The 27,145-nt window shown below is 41.1% G+C and overlaps 1 protein-coding gene and 1 pseudogene across 1 annotated transcript; one reads left to right on the top strand and one right to left on the bottom strand.

The window, feature by feature from the left end:
• Positions 1-3,388: 3,388 nt before the first annotated feature.
• LOC105062079 (olfactory receptor 1f45-like) lies at positions 3,389-4,441 on the top strand. Its single transcript, XM_010946241.3, has one exon. It carries the CDS (start codon positions 3,497-3,499, stop codon positions 4,439-4,441), a length of 945 nt encoding a protein of 314 aa, XP_010944543.1. The 5' UTR covers positions 3,389-3,496.
• Positions 4,442-6,481: 2,040 nt separating this feature from the next.
• Positions 6,482-6,960, bottom strand: LOC123614391 (large ribosomal subunit protein eL29 pseudogene; annotated as a pseudogene).
• Between the last annotated feature and the right edge of the window lie 20,185 nt (positions 6,961-27,145).

Genomic DNA, 27,145 nt, shown 5'->3' with positions numbered 1-27,145 from the left:
TTTGACATACACAAGCCTTTCCTCTTTCAGGATATGCTGCCCTTTGCAGAATAAAGCAAGCCTGTTTCCAAGGTGGAAACAGAACAGTAAGCAGAGGAAAGGAAGGAGATAACTGAGGGCAGTGGTGCTGGGGTCAGTGCCTGCAGGCTCCTAGAAATCCTGACCCAGAAGAACCCAGAGCCCAGAGCCACCCTCCCTCCCCACAAGAGACTCTTCTGTCAAATATTCAAGACCCTCCTACTCTGCCGCTCATCGCTACCTTTTTGTGAGTTGCTTTCCTGTGTTCATTCACTGTGTTCTGTGACCATGTAACAGAGCTGTCTCCGAGGGGGGCTACGTGGATGCCACACAGAACCCCACAGCGGGGAGCTGGCTTGGGTTGGGTCTGGGTACTAAGCATCCTCAGTGTTAAGGTCCAGGAACACAGACGCCCAATGCTGCAGACATGGCAGGCGTCTCAGAGACAGTCACACGCTAAAGAGACTCACAGAGATGAATGCACGAAACAGACATCAACACATTCACCTCACAGAACATACGCATTATTCCAAGGGGGCTGGTAGGAGCGTCCTCTCTACAGGGAAGCAGCATGGGAGGCTGGATTAAAATCCAGAGGTGGGTAGTGAACACCAGTCAGAGCAAGAGGGATTTAGTGTGCGACCATTCACTGGGGAACCTCAGCTTGTTGGGATTTTAACCCATGAAATGGCAGTATTTTTTTTTTCCCTAGTAACTGATCTTCTATTACTAGCTCTCATAAAACATCTTGGACAGATTCCATCATCTTAAGCCACTGTACGATATAAAAATTCCCTTATTCGGTAGTCAAAAACCTTCAAAATCTTGAGTGTTTTGTGTTCTAGCCTCCCACAGTGCCCCTTGGCTTGGGGTATGATGGCGGGGATGGGGGACAGAGGGGCAGGGGGTAGTGGGGGCTGTGGTTTATGTCTCACGCGGGTCTCCCCATTCACTCTTCCTGAACTGGGACAAGAAAGACAGAGAGGAAATCCAGAGGGTGTTACTCTCCCTGACCAGATAAGCAAGCTGCCCTTCCTCTGTTTGTGTTTGCTGCTTTTCTTCACCAACCGAGGCAGCAATACAAAAGCTGGCTCCCTTATGTGGATTCCTTACTGAGTATTCTCCAGGACCTCCACAGGGTCTCAGAGGTGGCAGATCCAGCTCTCACTCAACCTCTCTAACTCCTGAAAGCCTCACCCAAATAGAGTTTGTGTTGCAGTGTCTTATTGATGGGACCTCCTTTCCTGGTAGGTGTCACTTTTGCCGAAGTATTTCCAAGATGTCCCAAGTCAGATGCCTTCCACGGGGTCCACACAGCACATGGGAAAGTCCCACGCCCTTGTGACAGCAAACGGCAAGCACTCGGGCAGCTTCTCCATCACTCTAATCTCAGTGCTACCATCTGCATCTATTTTCCCTTCCCTGTTTAGAGAAAACAAGGGCTGATCAACAAGCCCATTAACCAAGCAGACCTCTTCCAAGCCAGGAAGCCAGACGATGGTCTCCCCATCATGCAAGCACCTCCAGTCTTTGGAGTGACTTTCCTGGATCTCTCCTCCCTCAGATTTGGGGACCAGGAATCCCACTCCTCTCTCCACAGGATCACTGCTCTCTCACCTCCCAGTCCTCCTCCCATACTGACTCAGGGTTGAGGGCAGCGTTGACTGTGCTCCTGGAAGGACTGTCCCAGCAAACATCGACGGGAAGCGGCTAGCCTTAATGCTGGTGGCTCTCTCAGCATGGGGTCTGGGTTATTTAGAGCCTATCAACTTGTTTTTGGCCTTATCCAGTTTCCAGACAATAGGAAAAGCCCCACTGCCATTCTGCTGCACCTCCTTCCCCTTTTACTATCATTTTCATTGTAGGAAACAGGCTACCATTAAGACCCGACTATAGGCATCTGCTGTCAGGGGCACGATGGAAAAGGCTGCACAAATACTGCTTTGGGCTTTCCTTGAGGCAGCCCTGGCCCCCCACCCCGTTTCTACATTCCACACTAATCATGCTTTCCCTGGGGAACCTTCTTGCAGTAGCTCTGGCCACAGCCTAGTACTGCCTTTCCTCTGTAATATATCTTATAAGAAAATGGCTTCAGACCTCAGAATTCTACATTGGTTTTACTCATTTAACCCTCAAAATGCTAGGACACTTCACTGTCGTGATATTACATACACCCTGAAACCCATCTCCTAGAACTGTTGCCTGTGACGTCCTTTGTCCCAGCGGGTCGAGACACTAACCCGTCAGTCTCCTCCCCATCCTCCTCCTCTTTACTCCAGGCTTTAGTTCTTACCAAAAAAGCCCTCTCCTCTCCTCTCCACTATCCAAATACTGTGAGTGCTTTCAGTGCTGCCACACCCACGATGCCCTACCTGGCTCTTCCCGCCTGCGCTGGTTTCTTAATGCTGGGATTACCACTTGGATATACCCCTTAACTGTCCTTTCTCTATGACTCTCTTTTTCTTTTTCAAAAATAATACCTAGTCACAGACCTAACTGACCCCATTTTGGCTAGCACAGGGAGGAAATAAGCCTCTTCGCAGAATCCTGTGCAAAGCAATCTCACCGGCGTGCTTATCTCATTCAAGCCAATAGCTGTGAGCGACTGCAATGACATTTTGATGCGAGGCAGTTACAAGATTGAGGGAAAACTGCCAGGCATATCCTTCAGTGCCTAAAAGTAGCGTAATCCTGGGAAAACAAGAGAGATCCAGAACGAATCTGAGTGAGTTATATAAAGTTATTCACATAAAAGAGTTTATGACTTTAAACAAACAGCTAAATCTCATTGCTTCATTTTCCCCTTCTGCTTAATGAAGCTTGTTATTTATAAAACTTAACACTTAAAAATCTGTAAGAAATTCATGTAAAGCATGTAATCCTACAGTGCCTGGCACTTGGTTGTAGTCTCAATAAATGGTTCGTAATCAAAATTTGGAAGTAAAACTTGGGAGGAATTTAAAGAAAAGGACATTTTAGCTGTTTCAAGGCTACAAATGTTATGGGTTCTGTCAATCGAATCTGCCATCACCTAATCTCTGAGTCCCAGTTTCTTTATCTCTGATTTTCCTTCTCCGGGTCCTCGTCTATGAATGATGGATTAAAAGAAAGTGTCTATGTGAAACTGCCTCTTACATACCAGATATTCACTAACAGTGAAGGATGAATTAAGCTGTATGTAATCAGAGATAATTAAACATAAGTTAAAATTATAGACATTAATCAGCTATGTATTTCAGTAAGACTAACTCCATTGAACTATCTAATGTGAATTTTTTCTCAATGACAAACCAGTATCATTAAAATTTTGCTCAAATGCTGACATATTATCAATCTCATTTATTTTTATATTTGAAGTGTTATTAAGAAATAAATTTTGGATCTAGTTCACTAAAAATGATAATCTCTAAACAATAGATGGGGCCCAATTCATTAAATATTTCCTTTTGCTTTTTACTGTATTTTCTCGACTACAGACATGGGCGGAGACAACAAGACTACAGTCACAGGATTCCTCCTCCTGGGACTCTCTGGCCAGTCAGGGCAGGAGGAGCTTCTCTTCGGGCTGTTCCTGTGGATGTACCTGGTCACCATCGTCGGAAACTTTCTCATCACCTTGGCCATCACCTGTGACAGTCACCTCCATACGCCCATGTATTTCTTCTTGGCCAACCTCTCCTGTGTCGACATCTGCTTTTCATCAGTCACGATCCCCAAGATGCTGCTGAATCACTTACTGGGAAGCAAGTCTATCTCCTACGTGGACTGCATGGCCCAGATCTACTTCTTCATCACTTTCATCAACATGGATAGCTTCCTCCTGAGTGTGATGGCCTATGACCGCTACACGGCCATCTGCCGCCCCCTCCACTACACCACGATCATGAGGCCTGAACTCTGTGTCCTGCTGGTGGCTGCATCTTGGCTCTTTACAAACCTGCACGCTCTCCTACACACTCTTCTCGTGGTCCAGCTCACGTTTTGTTCCAGCAATGCCGTGCATCACTTTTTCTGTGACCCCTATGCAGTTCTGAAGCTCTCTTGTTCTAATACCTTTATCAATGACCTGATGGTATTCACTGTGGGTGGGCTGATATTTCTGACACCATTTACATGTATCATCATTTCATATGCCTACATCTTCTCTAATGTATTAAAATGCCCATCTGTTCAGGGAATAAGGAAAGCCCTGTCCACGTGTGGGTCCCACCTCACCGTGGTCTCCCTCTTCTACGGGGCAATCCTGGGGGTCTATATGCACCCTTCGTCCTCCTACTCAGTACAAGACTCGGTGGCCACTGTCCTCTTCACAGTGGTCACTCCCCTGGTGAATCCCTTCATCTACAGCCTGAGAAATCGTGACATGAAGGGAGCTTTAAGGACACTAATCTCTGATTCCAGAAGTAGAAAATTTCAGAGATGAGAGGATTCTTGAATATCATGCTTTTTTCATTTTACATTCAGAGAGACTGAGTCCCTCAGCTTCAATCTCATCCATGACTACTCCTCTAATTAATGATACATGATTACAGTCATGCTTTTAAATATGAGGCTGGTAGGTGCTCATAAGTCATGAAACCATTAATTCATTGTCTGTAAAAAGGTGTAATTCTAAAACACTTACTGTACAGACAACAAAAAAAATCACAAGACATACTTGGATATATTCTGAGGGAATGGGTCCCGCAACCCTGTAAGACAGTGGCCACCGCAATGATCTGGGAATCTCAGAGAATTTGGGGGCTGCTTCTCCTCAGTGTCAACTGACCTCTGTGGCCTCACATTAGGAGATACTAAATTATCCCCAATTTACTAAGGCACAGGGAGCTGTACAAATAGCGGTTATGGGCTATCAAATGATCCTGTTACATTCACAGCCTTTGGTCATTGCTGAAGTAGGTAATTTCTCCTCTGTTCCAGACTGAATTTCCTCCCCCTACCTCTCACAGCTCAGAACCTACCCCTACACGATTCCTCTCCTCCACCACCAATCTCACCTCTTGGTGCTGTTCCCAGCACAGCTGTCGGGGATGGGTGTCAGGGACGAGTTCCAGGAAGCTTCAGAGAGCAGACAGACGTCCTCATAGAAATCCTGGCATCCCCTCAAGCTTAGACGGGCTGAGAGATGCACAGACTCCCCCAGTGCCAAGCACCCAGTGTTACCCAGCATCGCAGGGACATGGAAACATGAATGAATTACAAGATTTGGCTTGGAACCCGGGACTTCTGACTGCAAGTCCAGAGTCTATTCCAATCCACGGGCCAGGTTTCCAGGAGTCCTAGCATCTTCCCCCAGTTTACATTGAGGGCTGATAGCCCCCCAAGGCCAGTTTCCACCTCTGCTTTCCTGCGGTCTAGCGAGCACTCACCTAAATCTCCAGGGGCCAGTCTTCAGTGCCCCTCCCCTCACCAGCCCTCTCTCCCTCCTCAGTCTTCTCTACTCTCGTGGGTGATCAGTATTCATCGCCCTCACCATCAGCTCCTTTATGACTTGGTCCCCACACTGACCAGCTCTTACCTTGACCACAGCAGCAGCTTTATGGTGGACCTGACTGCCTCCTGCCCTCCCTACACATGTCTGTCCTGCACACAGGATCAGTTCAGTCCTCCCAAAGCACTGATTGTATCCTGTCTGCCAACCCTTATAGAAATATTGAAGAGGCCAGGATAAACCCAAATGTTACCTACAAGTACAATGCCTAACACGATCTGGCCCTGAGTTATGTTTACAACGTTATAGGTTATCCACGCACATATTTATCTATTCCGTGACTTGTCGCTCCTAATTCTCTTCCTCTTTCCTTCATTCATTCTCTGCTGAAAGACTCCCTTGATTTTTTAAGACTGTAATAACTGTGCGTTTCCCTTAACCCCTTTGCTGAGCACATTCCACACACGTGTACTGAGCACACAGCGTAGTCCTTAGATGTAGTACGTGAACTCCCACATGTATGTTGGCACCGGTGGTGATAAATATGTGATAAAGTTGACGCAGTGTCCTGAACTGTAAGTTTTCTTTTAGAAGTAGTTTAGCGCCGATGTTTGAGGTATAATAAAATGGACTAAGGCTGGCGCTTAACGTCACGGGACTCATTCTGGTCTCATCATATTCCTCCTTGTATTACGCGTAACTGCATGTGTGTCTCAGCCGGTTATGACGCTACACATCCGTTTTGAGAAAGTACCATAGCGTATGCGTGGGCACACCCCCTGGAACGCTCAGTAGGGTTTCTGTTCACCCTAATAATCATGGATTGAAAAACCATCGCTGACGTGGTAGGCAAGCCTAATGGAAAGAGGGGAAGTGAACATTTCTAGACACAAAAAAATCAGAGGGGTGAAATTTTTTTTTCTTTTTCCCTGCCTCAGGTTTATTTGTACAAACAGCACAGGTGGACATGAGCCCCATGCAGCCCAGGGGTCACACCAGTCCTTCTAGCCTCACGTCAGCAGATGAAGGCCTCTACTCTGGAGCCTCTCTGGGGGCCTGGGTGTCTTTAGGAGCCTGAGCCTGAGCCTGAGCTGGAGCTGCAGCTGGAGCTGCGGCCTTGGTCTGACTGTTGGCCTTGGCCTTTGGCCGACAGGGCCTGAGCCCCTTGGCGATGCGGGCAGGAGCACGTTTCCTGAGCTTGGGGTGAGCAGTGCAGGCGAGTCGAAGGAGCTTGCAGCTGTTGCCCTTTGGGACCTTGGGCTTGGCCCCCTTGGGCTTTACGAGAGCCCTGACAGCCTCAGCACGTGCGCTCGTGGCCTTGGCACCTTCTTCAGGCCCTTCTTGTTGTGCTTCCTGGCAAAGCGCTTGTTCCTCAGGAACTTGGGGTCCACCCCCTTACGAGATTCGTATCGTTGTGATCAGGGTTTTTTGATGCCGTTTCTGTGCCATTTTCGGGACTGGTTGTGTGTGGTGTGGTTCTTCGACTTGGCCATGTCTGCACCGGGGCCAGGAGACCCTGAATTTCCAAATCAAGGGAACTAGAGTACTAACAGGGTTACTCCAGAACATGGAAAGATTTCACTGAATTCTGGGATCCAAAGAGGCAGTAGGGTTGAATGAAAAGAGCCGTGTTTGGGGTATAGTTTTACTGCTCAGTCCCTCTCTCCCTCAACTCTCAGTCAACAGCTGGTTGTGAGAAGGAGGATGAGGATAGAGAGAAATCAGTGGACTGACTATAGGGTACACAGTCAAAGGGAAAATCATTCTCTACCCACATGCTCCTTACTGATTCATCCCAGGGGAGAAGTCGTCATTCACCAGTCAGAAGGTCCTGTCGGACGGGGAAAAGAAATCTTAGCAATAGAGTGTGAGCAGAAAGAGGAAAGGCCTCTGCCTTGCTCGGGCTGGCGTGGTGTGAGAGGTTATATGCTGTTTAATTCTACCAGAGCTTCAAGTCTTTAATCCTCCTTCTTCTGGGGACCACCTTCTAGGCAGCGTCACTGGCTCCCTGCCTCACTTCTCGTGGGTCAACTACTCAGGGAACTGAGGGGCAGACAGGGAAAGGAGTTTACTCACGGGGCCCAGGTAGAATCAGCCTTTGCTGTGGTTTTCTGCGTGTGAGATTCTCACAGGACATGAACTGGTCATAAATTAAAGCTCAGCTTCATGTGAGGCCTCTAGTGCCCTCTCCCCCTAGAAGCAGAGCAGCGCCAGGCTGGCAGAGAGCCCCTCTGAGATCAGCCAGGAAATCAGGATTGTGTCTGGGAATACATCCCCCAGGACCTGAGTTAGCAGAGACCAGGGTTGTGCCAGGAGCCTCCTCTCTACAGCTGAGGGTCCCCAAAGGCACCAGCCCCACATCCCCATAGGCAAGTTCCGTCTAGTACTAATTAGCCCATAGGGGACGCGCCTTGTGAGCCAATTAAAATGCCTTGGGGGCCGGGAGCGGGGAGTTAGACTTCATCTCACTGCATGTTGCAACAGAGGCTCATCCCTCTTCCCAACATATCTCCCCAGACGCCGCTCTCCCTGGAGGGAGCAGGGATGGCTGCATGTCACGGCCATTGGAGATATTTTCAAGTTTCACATCCTTCTAACTTGTTCTTCAAGTGTCTGCTCCAAGGCCGCACCAGTCAAGGGTTGTGAGCAGGAGAGCCCCGCACTGTCTCCTGTGAGCTGCGGCAGCCCTTCCTGCTAGTCCCTGGCGGTTGCAACCTTGTAGAGACTCTTACTGTCCTGCCTGTAGCATCTTGTCTCCCTGTGCTTGAGGGCAGAAAGCTAAGCTTTAGAGGGACTTTATCTATCACACTGTCAATCAGTCTTCCCAGGTGACTTTGTTCTCAGCATTGGCCCTTTGTCACCTGAAAGCTGGTGTTGTCCAACTGATGAACTCTGACTCCTAATAAATCTGGCTACCTGGGATAACTTTTCATGTGTGAGCCACACAGAGGGACTCAGTGTACTGCCAAACCCATTTTTAAAACAGGCCATCTTTTACTCACACTAAACGTCAGGCTTTTCATGCTTCTAGTCAAAAACCATCATGATTTCTAAGTGTGAGATACAAGTGATACGTAGGCATGAACCTGCCCCTACGTTGTGGATACATCTGCCAAGAAGGATGTGAGGTTATTTTTGTTGCATGAAAGCAACTGCAGATGTCTCTTAAGAATTCAGACTCAATTATGGTAGCTCACAGAGAAAAAAATGTGACAATGAATATATATATATGTTCATGCATAACTGAAAAATTGTGCTCTACACTGGAATTTGACACAACATTGTAAAATTATTATAAATCAATAAAAAATGTTAAAAAAAAAGAATTCAGACTCAAATCCCACAATACAAAGTACAGATCAAATCCCACAATACAAAGCATGATGACAACACAAACTGAGTTGTCCTTCTGGGCTCACTTGTAACCCCACTGTGACAAGGGCCACATGAGGTTTGGCACACCAGCTATCACACAATGACATCCTGAAAGAGTGAAGCCCTGACCAAAGGGGCTGTGGGGTCTGTCTGAAACAAAGCCTTCTCTTTACAGATGCACAGTGAAGCCAAAGCAGAGGGGCAGCTGTGCACACACGGGCTGGTCAGTGGGGACGGTGAGGCCGGGAACAGAGTTTCCTTACATTTTCCCGGGGCCAGAAACCAGAATAGTCTTGAAGAGGTTTGCACCTAGAACCGAGCACCACATCAACAGGCCAATAAAGTTCACCTGTGGTCTTTCCCATTTGCTGGTTACATATCCCAGTGTAACACTTGGGGAACATTTTCTGCCATCTTTTCACATTAGGTCTTCCCATTGCAACTGCCAGTGTTTTGCAGTATTGCAGCATCATCATTCCCCAGCTCTGTGGGGGACTGGCAGCTCTAGTGTGGATGTGCTCCAGCCTCATGGAAATTATACAACACACTCCTGAATAGCCAATGGGTTTAAAAATAAATCAAAAGCTAAGTAAAACAACACATTAAAACAAATGAAATTGGAAACACAACATACCAAAACCTATGGGATGCTGCAAAAGCAGTTCTGAAAGGAAAATTCATAGCAGTAAATGCATATATTAAGAAACTAGGAAGATCTGAAATAAACAATCTAACTCTATGCCTTGATGGACTAGAAAAAGAACAAACTAAGCCCAAAGTTAGTAGAAGGAAGGGGAAAAGAAAGATCAGAGTGGAAATAAATGAAACAGAAACAAGTGAAACAATAGAAAAAAATCAATAAAACTAAGAAATGATTTTTCAAAAAGATAAACAAAATTGACAAAACTATAGATAGACTAAGAAAAAAAGAGAAACAACTCAAATAAATAAAATCATAAATGAAAGAGGAGACATTACAACTGATATCACAGAAATACACAGAAATCGTAAGACACTACAATGAACAACCATATGCCAAAATATTGGATAACCTAAAAGAAATAATAGATAAATTTCTAGAAACATACAACCTAACAAGACTGTATCAGAAGAAACAGAAAATGTGAATAGACCAATAACAAATAAGGAGACTGAGTCAGTAATCAAAAACCTCCCAACACAGAAAACACCAAGATTGGATGGCTTCACGGGTGAATTCTTTCAAATAAAAATTAATGCCATTCCTTCTCAAACTCTTCCCCAAAACTGCAGAAGAAGGAACACTTTCAAACTCATTTTGCAAGGCCAGTATTACCCTGATACCAAAGCCAGATAAGGACACTACTAAAGAGTAAGGTATGGACCAATATCCCTGGTGACAACAGATGCAAAAATTGTCAAGAAGATATTAGCAAACTGAATTCAACAACGTATTAAAAGGATCATACACCCACAACCAAGTTAGATTTATCCCTGGGATGCAAGGATGGTTCAACATGCTAATCAATAAACATGATACATTATACTAATAGTGTAAAAGGTAAAAATAATATGATCATCTCAATAAATGGGAAAAAAGTGCATTTGACAAAATACAACATCCTTTCATGATTAAAAAAACCCTCAACAAACAGGATATTGAAGAAACATGCCACAACATAATAAAGGCCACATACAGCAAACTCATATGTAATTATATACTCAACAGGGAAAGACCAAAAGTTTTTCCTCTACGATCAGAAATAAGACAAGAGTGCTCACTCTCACCACTCTTACTCAGGATAGTACTGGAAGTTCTAAATAGAGCAATCATGCAAGATAAAGAAATAAAAGGAACTTAGTAATCAAAACAACATTGCAACTGGCAAAAAAAGAAAAAGACATGTAGACCAATGGAACAGAATTGAGAACACAGTAGTAAACCAATGTACATAGAGTCAACTAATATTTGACCAGGAAGCCAAGAATACTCAATGGAGAAAAGACTGCCTCTTCAACAGATGATGCTGGGAAAACTCGATATTCACATGCTTAAAAATAAAATTGGACCCTTATCTTAACCACTCACAAAAAGTAACTCAAAGTGGGTTAAAGACTTAAACATAAGACTTGATACCATAAAACTCCTAGAAGAAAACATAAGGAAGAAGGTCCCTGACATCCATCTTGGCAATGATTATTTTTGTATAATGACACCAAAAGCACAAGCATCCTGAGCAAAAATCAACAAGTGGGACTACATCAAACTAAAGAGCAAAAGAAAAAATCCAAAAATGGAAAAAGCAAACTTCATCCAAAAAAATAAATAAATAAAGTAAACAACCCAATCAAAAAATGGGCAAACACTTAAATAGACATTTCTCCAAAGAAGACATACAGATGGCTAAAAGGTACGTGAAAAGATGCTAGACACTTCTAATTATTAGAGGAATGCAAATCAAAACTACAATGAGGTATCACCTCAAACTGATCAGAATGGCTATCATTAAAAAGTCTACAAATAATAAATGCTGGAGAGGGTACAGAGAAAAGGGAACCCTCCTACACTGTTGGTGGGAATGTAAATTGGTGCAGCCACTATGGAAAACAGTATGGAGAGTCCTTAAAAAACTAAAAATAGAGTTACTGTATGATCCAGCAATCCCACTCCTGGGCACATATCCAGAAAAGACAAAAACTCTAATTCAAAAAGATACATGCAGCCCAATGTTCATAGCAGCACTATTTACAATAGCCAAGATATGGAAGCAACCTAAGTGACCATCAACAGATGATTGGATAAAGAAGATGTGATACACACACACACACACACAATGGAATATTACTCAACCATAAAAAGAATGAAATACTGCCATTTGCAGCAACATGGATGGACCTAGAGATTATCATAGTGAGTGAAGTAAGCCAAAGACAAGTATATATTATATTGTACTGTATTATATTATATTATATGTGGAATCTAAAAAATTATACAAATGAATTTATTTTAAAAATGTAAACAGACTCACAGACATAGAAAACAAACTTATGGTTGACAAAGGGGAAAGAGGGGGAAGGGATAAATTAGTAGTATGGGATTAACAGATACACACTACTATATACAAAATAAACAACAAAGATTTACTGTATAACTCAGGGAACTATATTTAATATCCTGTAATAACCTATAATGGAAAAGAATCAGGAAAAAATATATATATAATATACACACACACAAATAACTGAATCACTTTGCTGCACACCTGAAACTAACACAATATTGTAAATAAACTATACTTCAATTTAAAAACGGCAACCTTTTGAATGGGAGAACATATTTGCAAACCATACATCAGATAAGGGGTTAGTGTACAAAATACGTAAAGAATTCATACAGCTCAATACCAAACAAACAATGCAATTTTTTAAATGGGCAAAGGAACAAAAAAGATGCTTTTCCAAGGAAGACATCCAAATGGTAAACAGGTACATGAAAAGATGGTGAATAGCACCAATCATCAGGGAAATAGAAATCAAAGCCACAATGAGATATCATCTCATACTTGTTAGAATGGCTATCATGAAGAAGACACACAGTATCAACTGTTAAAGAGGATGCAGAAATAAGGGAACACCTGTTCACTGTTGGTGAGAATGTAAATTGGTTCATCCATCAAGGAAAACAATAGGGAGTTTTCTCAAAAAATTAAAAATAGAACTACATCTGACCCAGCAGACACCACAGGCTGAAAATCCACTGCATGCAACATACAGAACCCCCAGAAATTACACATGAGACCCATGAAGAGGCATGAAGGACAGCCAAGCCTGTGCAGAGAACTCCTGAAACTTACAAATCTTTTTACCTTCTGCTTCCACTATAAAGATTCTACTCAATAGCCAATCAAGGAGACAGATCTGAGAATTGTCTCTTGTCTCTGTTTGGTGGCCCTACAATGAAGCATTTTCTTTCTGCAAATGACCACTGCCTGGGTACTTGGTCTTTCCACTGCCCAGCAGGCAGTGAGCCCCTTGTTTGGTTACATTGTCAATTCTGTTGATCTTTTCAAAGAACCAACTTTTTGCCTTCATTGATTTTTTTCTTTTTTAAAATTTCCTATTCTCTCAATGAGACTATGTGATGCTCAGTGGAAGGGGCTCTCAACCAGTTGTTCCGTATCTGCAGTCTCCCTGGTACTCTCTGCAAATCAAGCATGGTGTTCTCGGTGATTCAAACTCAGATAAGATGGTTCTTTGGACACCGGATCACCATCTTCTCAGTCTGCTGACTTTCCAAATAAAGTCACCCCAGCACTCTGTCTCTTGATTTACTGGCCTTTTGTGGGGTGAGCAGCAAGAACTTCAATTTGTTAACAGTATCGTTAAGAAAAAAATACTACCAAAGCAATCTACAAAACATTATTTATTAAAATTCCAATAGCAGAATTTTTTTCCTTGCATAAATATAAAAGCTAATTCACATAAATTCACTCTCAAATTCACATGAAATTGTAAGGCACCCTGGAAGAGCCAAGTTGGAGGACTCATTCTTCCTCATTTCAAAGTCACTACAAAGCTACAACACAGTGTCGTACTGGCAAAAGGACAGACACACAGATCAACGGAGTAAAATAGAGTACCAGAAATAAACCCTTATACATGTCGTCAATTGATTTTTGTTTTTTAAATGTTTTGCCTCCTGCATCATCTCCTGGGCCACTGCCTCTCAGTACCTTGCATGTTTCCTGTAAGATTCCTCGCCCCCATCAGACCCACATGGGCTGCCATGGGGCAGCAGCCAAAACAAGGCTGGTCCTTCGTGCCCTTCAGAACCCACCTACAGTCAACTGATTTTTTACATGGGTTCCAAGATCACTGAATGAGGAAAGAACAGTGTTTTTCAACAAATGATGGCTGTATATTCATATGTCAAAGAATTAAATTGGATCCTTACCTTATACCAAATTAATTGAAAATGGATCAAAGCCATAATATAAAAATGCATTTATCAAAAACCTACAGAATATACAACCCCAGTAGTGAACCTGACTGGGCTGAACTGTATCCACACTCCAAATTCATATGTTGAAAGTTGTAACCCTAGTACCTCAGAATGTGAGTTTATCTGGACATAAGGGCTTTACAGAGGTAATGAAGGTAAAATGAGGACATATAGGTGGGCCCTAATAAAATATGCCTGGTGTCCTTATAAGAAAGGATTAGGACACAGATAAGTGCATGCACAGAGGAAAGGCCATGTGAAAACAAAAGGAGAATATGGCCATTTACAAGCCAAGGAGAGAGGCCTCAGAAAGGAACCAACCCTGCTGACACCTTGATCATGGACTTCTAACCTCCATAACTGTGATAAAATAAATTTCTCTTGTTTGGGTCACCTCGTCTGCAATATTTGTTACGGCAGCCCTGGCAAACAAATGCACTCATACATGCAACTGTATTTTTCTAAAATAATCAGGAAGACAAAGGATTCCAGGACAAAATGCAGACTCTGACAATTGGATCTAAGTGTTTTACAAATATATGATGTAACCTCACTGAAGAGGACTGGGAAAAAGAGCTGTCCTAAGTAACTTTGGAAAACAGTATTTTAACTGAGTATTAAAAGGTTAAAGACAAAGAAATTGTACATTATCACTGAACAGCAATTGATAAATTTGTTTCTTACAAGGTGATAGGTTAGCAATTCTGAAACTACTTTACATGTATATTAGGCTTGAACAATAAGTAAATTAATTATAGATAATGGAAATAAGATTTATCACTGTCAAATAAAGAAGTTATAAATAAAGGATACATATAGATTAAGAGTGAAAGGATGGAAAGGGATATTCCATGCAAATGGAAAAGCCAAAAAAGTAGCAGTACTGATTTCAGACAAAATAGACTTTAAAACAAAGGCCATAAAGAAAGATTAAGAAGGACATTTTATAATGATTAAAGGAGCAATAGAAGATGAGGATATCATACTCCTTAATATATAAGCACCCAATACAGGAGCACCTAAGTACATAAAACAATTACTAACAGAGATAAAGGGGGAAATGGATGGGAATACAATCATCGTCAGAGATTTTAACACCGCACTAACATCACTAGACAAATCTTCCAGACAGAAAATAAATAAGGCAACAGAGAAATTAAATGATACAATAGAAAAATTAGATTTGGTGGATATTTTCAGAGCATTACACCACCAAAAAATAGGATATACATTCTTTTCAAGTGCACATGGAACGTTTTCTAGGATTGATCATGTACTTGGGCACAAAAGAAATGTCAACAATTTTAAGAAGATAGAAATTATCTCATGCATCTTTACTGACCACAATGCCATGAAACTAGAAATCAACAGAGAAACAAAGGAGAAATAAAGGAAAGCATGGAGATTAAACAACATGCTATTAAAAAAATCAATGGATAAATGATGAAATCAAAGTCAAAATTAAAAAATACCTTGAGAGAAATGAAAATGAAAACACAATCACACAAAATTTATGGGATGCAGCAAAGGCAGTGCTGAGAGGGAAGTTTATAGTGATACAGGCCTTCCTCAAAAAAGAAGAACAATCTCATATAAACAATCTAACCCACCAGCTAAAAGAATTAGAAAAAGAAGAGCAAAAAAACCCCCCAAAAGTCAGCAGAAGGAAGGAAATAATAAGGATCAGAGAGGAAATAAATAAAATAGAGATTTAAAAAAATAGAAAAAATCAATCAAACCAAAAGCTGGTTTTTTTGAAAGAGTAAATAAAATTGACAAGCTTCTGGCCAAACTCACAAAGAAGAAAAAAGAGAGAGCACAAATAAGCAAAATAAGAAAGGAAAATGGAGAAATTACAACAAATAACATAAAAATACAGAATATCATATGAGAATATTATGAAAATCTGTATGGAACCAAAATGGGTAACCTAGAGGAAATGGACAAGTTTCTGGAAACATACAGTCCACCAAGACTGAATCAAGAAGAAACTGACCACTTGAACAAACAGATCACTAGAAAAGAAATCGAATTAGCAATAAAAAACTCCCCTACATATAAAAGTTCAGGACTGGACGGCTTCACCAGGGAATTCTACCAAACATACAAAGAACTCATACCAGTCCTTCTCAAGCTCTTCCAGAAGATTGAAAAGGAGGGAATACTCCCAAACTCATTCTATGAAGCCACTGTCACCCTGATACCAAAACCAGGCAAAGACACCACCAAAAAAGAGAATTATGGGCCAATATCACTGATGAACATAGATGCAAAAATCCTTACCAAAGTATTAGCAAACAGAATCCAACAGCACATAAAAAAGATTATACATCATGACCAAGTGGGGTTCATCCCAGGGACACAAGGGTGGTTCAATATACGCAAATCAATCAATGTAATACATCACATCAACAAGAGAAAGGACAAAAACCACATGATCATCTCAATAGATGCAGAAAAAGCATTTCATAAAATTCAACACCCATTTATGATAAAAACTCTCACCAAAGCGGGTATAGAGGGAACATACCTCAACATAATAAAAGCTATATATCACAAACCTACAGCCAGCATAGTACTCAATGGTGAAAAACTCAAAAGCTTCCCACTAAAATCTGGGACAAGACAAGGCTGCCCACTATCACCACTCCTATTCAACATAGTCTTGGAAGTCCTAGCCACAGCAATCAGGCAAGAGAGAGAAATAAAAGGGATCCAAATTGGAAAAGAAGAGGTAAAAGTGTCACTATATGCAGATGACATGATACTATATATAGAAAACCCTAAAAGGTCCACACAAAAACTACTAGAAATAATTGAAGAATTCAGCAAGGTAGCAGGTTACAAAATTAATGATCAAAAATCAGTTGCATTTCTTTACGCTAATGATGAATCAACAGAAAAAGAAAGTAAAGAGACAATTTCCTTTAAAATAGTACCCAAAGTAATAAAATACCTAGGAATAAATCTTACCAAGGAGGTGAAAGACTTATACACGGAAAACTATAAATCACTGATGAAGGAAATTAAATAAGACTTTAAAAAATGGAAAGATATCCCATGCTCCTGCATTGGAAGAATCAATATTGTTAAAATGGTCACACTGCCCAAGGCAATCTACAGATTAAATGCAATCCCTATCAAATTACCCAGGACATAGTTCACAGAACTAGAACAAATCATAATAAAATTTATATGGAACCACAAAAGACCTAGAATTGCCAAAGCATTACTGAAGAAAAAGAAAGAGGCTGGAGGAATAACTCTCCCAGACTTCAGACAATACTACAGAGCTACAGTAATCAAGACAGCATGGCATTGGTACAAAAACAGACATATGGACCAATGGAACAGAATAGAGAGCCCAGAAATGAACTCACAAACTTTTGGTCAACTAATCTTCGACAAAGGAGGCAAGAATATACAATGGAATAAAGACAGTCTGTTCAGCAAATGGTGTTGGGGAAACTGGACAGCAGCATGTAAAGCAGTGAAGCTAGAACACTCCCTTACACCATACACAAAAATCAACTCAAAATGGATCAAAGACTTAAACATAAGACAAGATACAATAAAACTCCTAGAGGAAAATATAGGCAAAACATTATCAGACATACATCTCAAAAATGTTCTCCTAGGGCAGTCTACCCAAGCAATAGAAATAAAAGCAAGAATAAACAAATGGGACCTAATTAAACTTACAAGCTTCTGCACAGCAAAGGAAACCATAAGTAAAACAAAACGACAACCTATGGAATGGAGAAAATTTTTGCAAATGAAACCGACAAAGGCTTGATCTCCAGAATATATAAGCAGCTCATGCGATTTAATAAGAAAAAAACAAACAACCCAATCCAAAAATGCGCAGAAGACCTAAACAAGCAATTCTCCAAGGAAGAAATACAAATGATCAATAGGCACGTGGGGAAAATGCTCAATATCACTAATTATCAAAGAAATGCTAATCAAAACTAAAATGAGGTATAACCTCACACCAGTCAGAATGGCCGTCATTCAAAAATCCACAAATGACAAATGCTGGAGAGGCTGTGGAGAAAAGGGAACCCTCCTACACTGCTGGTGGGAATGCAGTTTGGTGCAGCCACTGTGGAAAACAGTATGGAGATTCCTCAAAAGACTAGGAATAGACTTACCATATGACCCAGGAATCCTGCTCCTGGGCATATACCCAGAAGGAACCCTACTTCAAAAGACACCTGCACCCCAATGTTCATAGCAGCACTATTTACAATAGCCAAGACATGGAAACAGCCTAAATGTCCATCAACAGACGACTGGATAAAGAAGTGGTATATTTATACAATGGAATACTATTCAGCCATAGAAACGACAACATAACGCCATTTGCAGCAGCATGGATGTCATTCTAAGTGAAGTAAGCCAGAAAGAGAAAGAAAAATACCATATGAGATCGCTCATACATGGAATCTAAAAAAAAAAAAAAAAAAAAAAAGAGCATAAATACAAAACAGAAACAGACTCACAGACATAGAATACAAACTTGCAGTTGCCAAGGGGGAGGAGGGTGGGAAGGGATAGACTGGGAGTTCAAAATTTGCAGATACTGACAGGCATATGTAGAATAGATAAAAAAGATTATACTGTATAGCACAGGGAAATATATACAAGACCTTGTGGTAGCTCACAGAGAAAAAAAATGTGACAATGAATATACGTATGTTCGTGTATAACTGAAAAATTGTGCTCTACACTGGAAACATTGACACAACATTGTAAACTGACTATAACTCAATAAAAAAAGTTTAAAAAATAAAAATAAAATAAAAATAGCAAACTTCTTAGTAAAGATAAAAACATTAAGAAGTTATAAACAAACAGAAGTTGAAGGAAGGCTAGAACACTACAGTGCTAAATTAAAATCAGAGATGTCAGCATGAACTCACATTAATTTAAACTTAGATAGATAACATTAAACTGTAGAGCACAGAGAATTATATTCAATATCTATAGTAATTTATAATGAAAAAGAATGTAAAAAGGAATATATGTATGTATATATATGACTGAAACATTATGCTGTACACCAGAAACTGACACAACATTGTAAAATGACTATACTTCAATAAAAAAGTAATTAAAAATTAAAGTAAAAAAAAAAGCCGTATCAAAAAATGACACTAATTTCAACTACACATCCAAGAAAGCAAAATGATGACTTGGTAACTATTCATTGTCTTAGACATTTTCTGGGTCAAAAGCCAGAGTTAAATCTAATGAAAAAAATTAACAAGATTTGGAATGAGGCCAAATCTGTGCCAAGAGAAAGACTGCCATTGAAGCAGACCTGTTCTAATCCACCACAGAGAGACTGACAGAGATGACACCACTGGTGGGACTGCAAGAGTCAGGGGTGGGCAGTGAACCCTGATGGCCCCACGTTTTTGACTTTATTGAAAGGGATGGGACACTTGTCCCAGTCACACTTGTCCCCACTTGAAAGCACCGTGGAGCTGCACCTGGGAACTACACCTTGAAATATGCTAGCCTGGGGACCAGGCATAGGTACAAAGGAAGAAGGAGGGCAGGTGGGCCTATGGCCACCATGTGTGACACTGTATATGAAACTGAGCAAAGCATCTAAGAACACTCCACTGCAGGACACGCAAGGGGGAAAGAGCAGATGGTCTGCTGGCTACACACGGGGCCGGATGGAACTGCAAAATGGCCTGGCTCACAGGGCAGCCATGAAATACCAACAGCTGCTCCTGTGACCCCGATATCACAGGTAGAAACCTCTGCAAAGGAAGCTGAGCCTGTACGCAGGGGAAACCTGAGCAGCCCGCTGCAAATTCTGACAAAGCTGGCTCGAGGCTGCACAAGCTCAGAGCGAACTTCAACCTACACTGGAAACTGACCAACGACCTGTGCCGGCATCTAGGGGAAAATGCTGGGGATGCAGGCTAAGAAAAAGAAAGCTTTCCTAAAGTGACGATTAAACAGGCTATTCCGGAGGCTATAAAAATGTGGACGGGGTATTCTAACAATTCAAATCGGAAAGTATTAATTTTGTTCTTTTCTGACGGAGGTAGGTTTGTGCTGTGAGGTTTGGAAAAGTCCAAAATGTATTAATGGATCAATGTGGTGTATGAGAAGGAAGAGAGAAATTAAGGAGAACCTGAAATTTTTGTGGGTCCCTGCCAAAAATGATTCCACCAGTTCTGTTGTGAACTGGACTTCAGGTAATACCGATGTGTCAGTGTGGCTTCATCAGTTGTAACAAATGTACCACTCTGGTTCCAGATGTTAATATGGGGGGAAGCTGGTGGGGGGGCGGGTAGGAGGTATACGGGAGCGCTCTGTATTCTCTGCTCAGTTTTGCTGGGAACCTAACACAGATCTAAAAAATAATAATAATAAAGCCTGTTAAAAATATTGGTTAAACTGTTTGGGGAGGGAAGATAAAATATGCAATTTAAAACATATTAGGTTTGAGATACTTAAAAGAGACACTTGCTGAGGGGATGAAACGGACACTGTTGACCCTGTCAATTAACCGTATGTATGATATATTAAATATTGTTATATTTGGTAGAAAATTGCCTATAAAAATACCATGGATACTAAAAAATTATTTTGATCAAAAAATCGCCTACTTATTTAATAAATAAATTGGCTGTTAACGGCCCATTTTACAGTGTAAGTCCTGGTGATCAGGTATACGCTAACTTGTCTTCTTTCCCACGTTAAAAAGCTAACAAGGACATTATTGTCCCACAGTTTTGCAAGATGCTGACACTGGGAAAACTGGGTAAAGTATACGCAGGACCTCTGTGTGTTTCTTACAACTGCATGTGAATCAATAATTATCTCAAAATACAGTTTAACTTTTTTTAAAAAACAAATTAACCAAAGAGCAAGGGGATGGATGATAGATAATGAGCTAACAAAATCCTTCCTCTTTCTCTATGAAACAATTTGACCTTGGATTAGCATTCTAGCTCTGTTCCCTGGGTAACCAACCAAGAAAGTATGCCAACTGTGTTCCTGAGGAATCTTATTTATGGTTCTGGTTGCCTTGGTAACCTGCTAAAAAGATTCATCAGCTGCATCACTAGGCAACATTGCTTAAGATAAAAGTGACTCCTGGTTGGTAAACTGTATTTAGCCTGGGCAAGTCCCTTGCAGGAAGCTTGGAAACCAAGCTATGCTCATAGGCTGTTACAAGATACACTGGATCTCATAGGACTTGGGCTTCAAAGCCATCATAAGTCTTGCTTCCATGTACTTGAGCAATCACCTGAAACTTCAGAGCAAACAGCTGCTGAACAGCTGTGTGCACTTCCCCAAAGACCACTTTCACTGAAGAGAAACATCAGACACAGACCAGCTGGCACACTGTGCTCCTTGGATCTATTCAAAACAGAATGAAACAATGTAACAGTGTGAATCCAGGTGAGATTATGGCTGCTGGACCAGAAGATACTTCTGGACACGTTGTCAGGAGAATGATGGCCCAAAAGTTACACCCATATAATCTCAGCTATATGCTCCTGGATATAAGATACAAAATCTAAACTTTTCCGTATGTTAAGTTGCATGGGTACGTCTATTAATCATGATTTTTGACCCTTCCCCCTTGGGACAGAAAACCCTCACTTCAATTTAAAGACTATTCCTCTGATTTGTCCTTGTGTGTGGGTCATTGCTACCTGGTGTCTGGAAGCCTTTAACACAGAGAACCACAGAATCACCTCTTGCACAAAATCACATGGCTTACAGACACACTGCTTTAGGTACACAGGTGCTAACGAGCACAGGAGGAAATCTGTAAAGGGTACAATGAAATCTTTACAAAATATATTCTATGGTAGCAAGAGATAACATGCCACAATTTGTTGCTACTCAGTGTTTGTTAATGAAGGGTGCTCTTAGAAGACTCCTGTGAATTTGTCTTCTTTAAAATATCATTCTTGTATCAAACAAAAGTGGCTAAGAGTGAAGTGCTGCCACCATAGGATAATTAGAAGTGATTAAAGACCAGAATGGTTTGCTGAGGGCTGCACCACTAAGTCACATTTCTTGGGCTGATGTACTGCTAAACTGAGAAATGAAAAGTATGAATGTAATGTTATCAATAACATAAATGAGAAGAGCATTAAGTGTGGATGACTCATTAGAACCGAATCATATGTAAATGTTTCCAAATATGCCCGCCTTAAACCTAGCCAATAATCTTAATCTTGTAGAACACGATTAAGTTTGGATTTCAATTAATGTTATTAATTGGTATAGATATAATGACATGCAGTCCCGATTACAGAATACAGGCTGCTATGTTACTAGACAAGTAGTCTTAAACTTCATATAAGGAAAACATCAAAGGTAATGACGTAAGGATGGGAACCGTGGGGATGACATACAGTGTGGGCTCCTGAAGTCCACTGGTGGAAGAGCGAGCAGTATGCTTCCAACTGCCGTCATCTGAAGACACAAGGCTGTGCCACAGCTCAGGGACTCAGCTGAACAATGGTGAACACAGCACGTAATGAGAACAGAGAGCCTCTGCTCAGGATAAAAGTTCTTAACAGCATCAAATAACTGAACTGAGTTTGATATCAGGTTTTTAAAAAATTTTTATTGAAGCATAGTTGATTTTCAATGTTGTGTTAGTTTCAGGTGTACAACAGTGATTCAGTAATATATATATGTGTGTGTGTATGTGTGTGAATATATATATATTCTTTTTCAGATTCTTTTCCATTATGTTATTACAAGATATTGAATATAGTTCCCTGTGCTATATAGTGGGTCCTTGTTGTTTTACATTACATATATATTTTATATATCATAGTGTGTATATGTTAATCCCAAACTCCTAATTTATCCCTCCCCCCAACCCTTTCCCCTTTGGTAACCATAGTTTGTTTTCTATGTCTGTGAGTCTATTTCTAGTTTGTAAATAAGTTCATGTTTCACTTTTTTTAGATTCACATATAAGTGATATCTTATACTTGTCTTTGTCTAGGTCCATCCATGTTGCTGTAAGTGGCATTATTTCATTCTTTTTTTTGGCTGAGTAATAACCCCTTGTATATTGGTATATATATATATATATCTCACGTCTTCTTTTGCTTTTATTTTCTTTTCAGATTCTTTTCCATTTTCCATTACATATTATTACACAGAATTGAATAGAGTTCCCTGTATAAGTAGGTTCTTATTGTTTACTTTATGTGTAGTAAAACCCCTAATTTATCCCTCCCCGCCTTTTCCCCTTTGGTAACCATAAGTTTGTTTTCTATGTCTATGAGTCTGTTTCTATTTTGTAAATAAGTTCGTTTGCCTTTTTTTTTAATTTAGATTCCACATATAAGTGATATATGGTATTTTTCTTTCTCTTTCTGGCTTACTCCACTTAGAATGACAATCTCCAGGTCCATCCATGTTGCTGCAAATGGCATTATTTTATTCTTTTTTTATGGCTGAGTAGTATTCCATTGTATAAATATGCCACAACTTCTTTACCCAGTCATCTGTTGATGGACTTTTAGGTTGTTTCCATGTCTTGGCTATTGTAAATAGTGCTACTATGAACACTGGGGTGCACATATCTTTTTCAATTAGGGTTCCCTCCTGATGTATGCCCATGAAGGGGACTGCTGGATCATACGGTAAGTCTATTTTTAGTCTTTTGAGGAATCCCCATACTGTTTTCCATAACGGCTGCACCAAACTATATTCCCACTAATAGTGTAGCAGGGTTCTCTTTTCTCCACACCCTCTCCAGCATTTATGGTTTGTGGACTTTTTAATGATGGCCGTTCTGACTGATGTGAGGTGATACCTCACTGTAGATATCAGTTTTGATATCAATTCTATCAATCTGAATTTGATAAAATTCAGCGAAGCCTTTCAGAGGCATTTCCTACCTGTAGAACCATTGTTTGAGACAACTAAATTTGCCACGAAAAGTCTAAGAGAAGTTAAATTAAATTAATGTGACCAAAAGGTTAAGGGACAGTTCAAGTTTATATGGAAGCTAGAGGTTTAATAGAATTTAATTTATGGCTGGGAGAATAAGAAAAACAGCTCTAGTTGAGGGCATCCCACATCACTGCAGTTCCTGACTCCCTGCTGACCTGCTTGTATTCTCTGGTCCCAAATAAATCATTATTTCACAGTTTGAAAACTGTGAGATAGTGACTTGAAAGAGACTTGAGCAGATACTTCACAAAAGAATATATACAGATGGCCCATAAACACATGAAAAGGGACTCAAAACCATCAGCCTTCAGGGCAATGCAAACTAAAAGTACAATGAGATGCCACTACACACTCAACAAAAGGCTAATGATGGAAAACACCTAAAGATGGGGACTGGTTGCAGGGGAACCAACCATATGATTAGAGGGCTGAAAGTAGCTCCACCCCCGATGCCTCATTTCCAGGGGAGAGAAGAGGGGCTGGAGCTTGAGTGCAATCACCAGTGGCCGATGATTTACTCAATCGTGCCTATGTGATAAAGCCTCTATAAAATCTCAAAATGACTGGGGTTCTGAGAGCTTCCAGGTTGGTGAACTGGTGGAGGTGCTGGGAGAGTGGTGCTCAGAGACAGCAAGAAAGTTCTGCATCTTTTCCCCATTTTTTGCCTTGTGCATCTCTTCCACCAGCTACTTCTGAATTATATCCTTTTATAATAAACTGGTGATTTAGTTTGGAAGTAAAATGTTTTCCTGAATTCTGTGAGGAGCTCTAGCAAATTAATCAAACTTGAGGAGGGGTTTGTGGAAACCTCCAAATTAGAGCCAGTAGGTCAGAACCACAGGCCACAACCTGAGCGTGAGATTGGTGTCTGAAATGGGGGTGGGGCTAAGGACTGGCGGACAGTCTTATGGAACTGAACCCTTAACTTGTGAGACCTGATGCCATCTCCAGGTAAACAGTGTCTTAACTGAGTTAACCACTTGGTGGTAGAAAAAAAACACAGGTCAGATACTCAATGCACCCTCCTGTGGATGAATACTGAGCAGAGCTGAAGACAGAGGTGACATCAGCAAGAAAGCCCATTAAGCGTCCCTGGCATCCGTTTTGAAAGATTTTTCACATCATCTCTCGCGGAAGAATAGTGCTTGCTTTTGAAAAAAAAACGGGTGTGCACATGTGTGTGTGCAGGTATGTGTGCCATCATAAGCATCCGATATTTTGTTTACCAGGGCCCTCACTGCTTTGCTCTCACCATACACTCTCTCTCAAAAGCAGTACATTACTTGACAGTGTTTGTCGACTAGACGAGAAGGGGCTGTTTAAAATTACCATGATTCCCATTCGAAATCTGCACCTTTTGGGAGTGATGGAAATGTTAGCTGTCTTGATTGTGGTGGCGGTTTCATTGGTGTCTACATTTATCAAAATTCATCAAATTGTCCATCTGAAATATGTGTAGTTTACTGTACAGGAATCATACCAAAATAAAGGTGTTTAAAAAAATAAAAAATAAATTACCATGAGTCCCAAATTGTTGAAGTATCTGGTTTCAGACCTGCTAAGGGTCCGTATGCCCCATTTCTAACACCACACTTCACCATTTACAGAAATGTAACTGAAGACTGGGAAGCCCCAGGTTTGGGGTCTTCCATTAATCAGGAAAGGAGTCTTCCTAGGAAAGACTCATTTCAGCAGTTCTGGAGTGTGGTACCCCAGAGAGTTTTACACCTTTGGGCACTGCAGTATTTTAAGAGTCCTCTCATGAGTGAGAAGAGGGCTATTTGAAGGGAATGAGAAGAAGGGAACACAAATGGAAACTGTGGCCTCAACATTCATTCCCTTAAAACTATCAGTAACTATGCACCCCTGGGAATGTCTTAATGTACCCACAGGCTTCTGCAAACCCTACAAAATCTCATGAAGAGGTACGTCAGCATGTGCAGAATGTCTGCAGCAGCATTTCCCGCCCTGCCACATTTTATTGTGGTAAAATGCACATACAATTTAGTGTAAGATGGTAATCTGAACCATTTTCAAGTGCACAGCTCAGCAGCATTAAATACATCCATACTGTTGTGCACCCATCACCACCACCCATCTCCAGAACTCCTCATCTTGGAAAACTAAAACTCTGTACCCACCAAACAGTAACTTCCCTCTGCTCCTCGCCCCCAGCCCCAGGCAACCATTCTGCTTTCTGTCTCCATGATTCTGACGACTCAGAGTACCTCGCACACGTAGAATCACACAGTAGTTGCCTTTCTGTGACTGGCTTGTTACAGCAGCATGTTTTATAAAGCGCTTATGACTCTTACTTGAAAAGGAAGAGGGGGGAAAAACCACCTCGAGACGGGGTGGGTATCTTGTCTATCATGAGCCATTTGACTAATGAGTGATAAAGGATCCTGTTTAACTTTGTCTTCTGTTTGACGGTTCTTGCTCTTCTGTTTCTCTTCTCTGGCCTTTTCAAACTTGAACATATTTTAAACTTCCGCCTTGATTGATATAGTCTTTTTGGCTATATCACTTTGTATAATTTCTTCAGTGGTTCCTCCAGGTATAATACACATCCATGCATTATCAATCAGCGAAGTGCAGGACACTTACTTCCACTTAGATCCATCTGTTTCCCCACTTTTGAAATATAATTGTCTTAAGTATTTGCTCTGTATACGTTGGGTGCCAATGGTGCTATCATTTTTGCTATCATTTGTGCTTCAAACATCACCTATGATTTAAGAAACTCATAGGTAGGATCGTCTACTTTATCTCTTTTTTTACCCATTTTGATGTTCTTTTTTTCTTTCTGCAGTCCCAAGCCCTTTTCTGTTATTGTTTACTTTGTTTAGAATATTTCCTTCAGTTATTCTTTAAGGGGAGGCCCGCTAGCAATGACTACTCTCAGTTAGCCTTTGTCTTAGTTATCCTGAGAATGTCTTTATTTCTCTTTTACTCCTGAATTGCATTTTCACCAGATATAGAATTCATGGTTGACACAGTTCCTTTTCTTTCTGCTTGAGAAAAAACGTACTACTTCCTCTGGCTTCTATGGTTTCCATGGGGGTGGGGGTTTCCACTGGGGCTTGGTTGCAGTAAGGGAGTATTACCAAAAAAGTTTTCTGTCTTAGGTCACCCTTTTCCCAGTTTTTTCAACGAAGAGCCTTTTCTCACGGCTTTTTTTGTCTGCGTCTGTTGCTGGTTCTGGCTTGGAAGCTCCGACCACAGGCTGGCTGAGAGATGTGGGAGGTGATGGGAAAACAACGGAATTTACTATGCGTCCTTCCTCCAGCCTGAAATTCTCAGAGTCTGCCTTCTTCCTTCCACACCACAGACCCTTCCAGTGCTTGTTTGTTATGTTATGTCCAGATGTACTT

The sequence above is a fragment of the Camelus bactrianus genome, chromosome 22 (assembly GCF_048773025.1).
Source record: "Camelus bactrianus isolate YW-2024 breed Bactrian camel chromosome 22, ASM4877302v1, whole genome shotgun sequence".
In the NCBI taxonomy this organism is placed as follows: domain Eukaryota; kingdom Metazoa; phylum Chordata; class Mammalia; order Artiodactyla; family Camelidae; genus Camelus; species Camelus bactrianus.
Note: the sequence above shows the minus strand (reverse complement) of the source record. Positions and strands in the feature narration are given on the sequence as shown.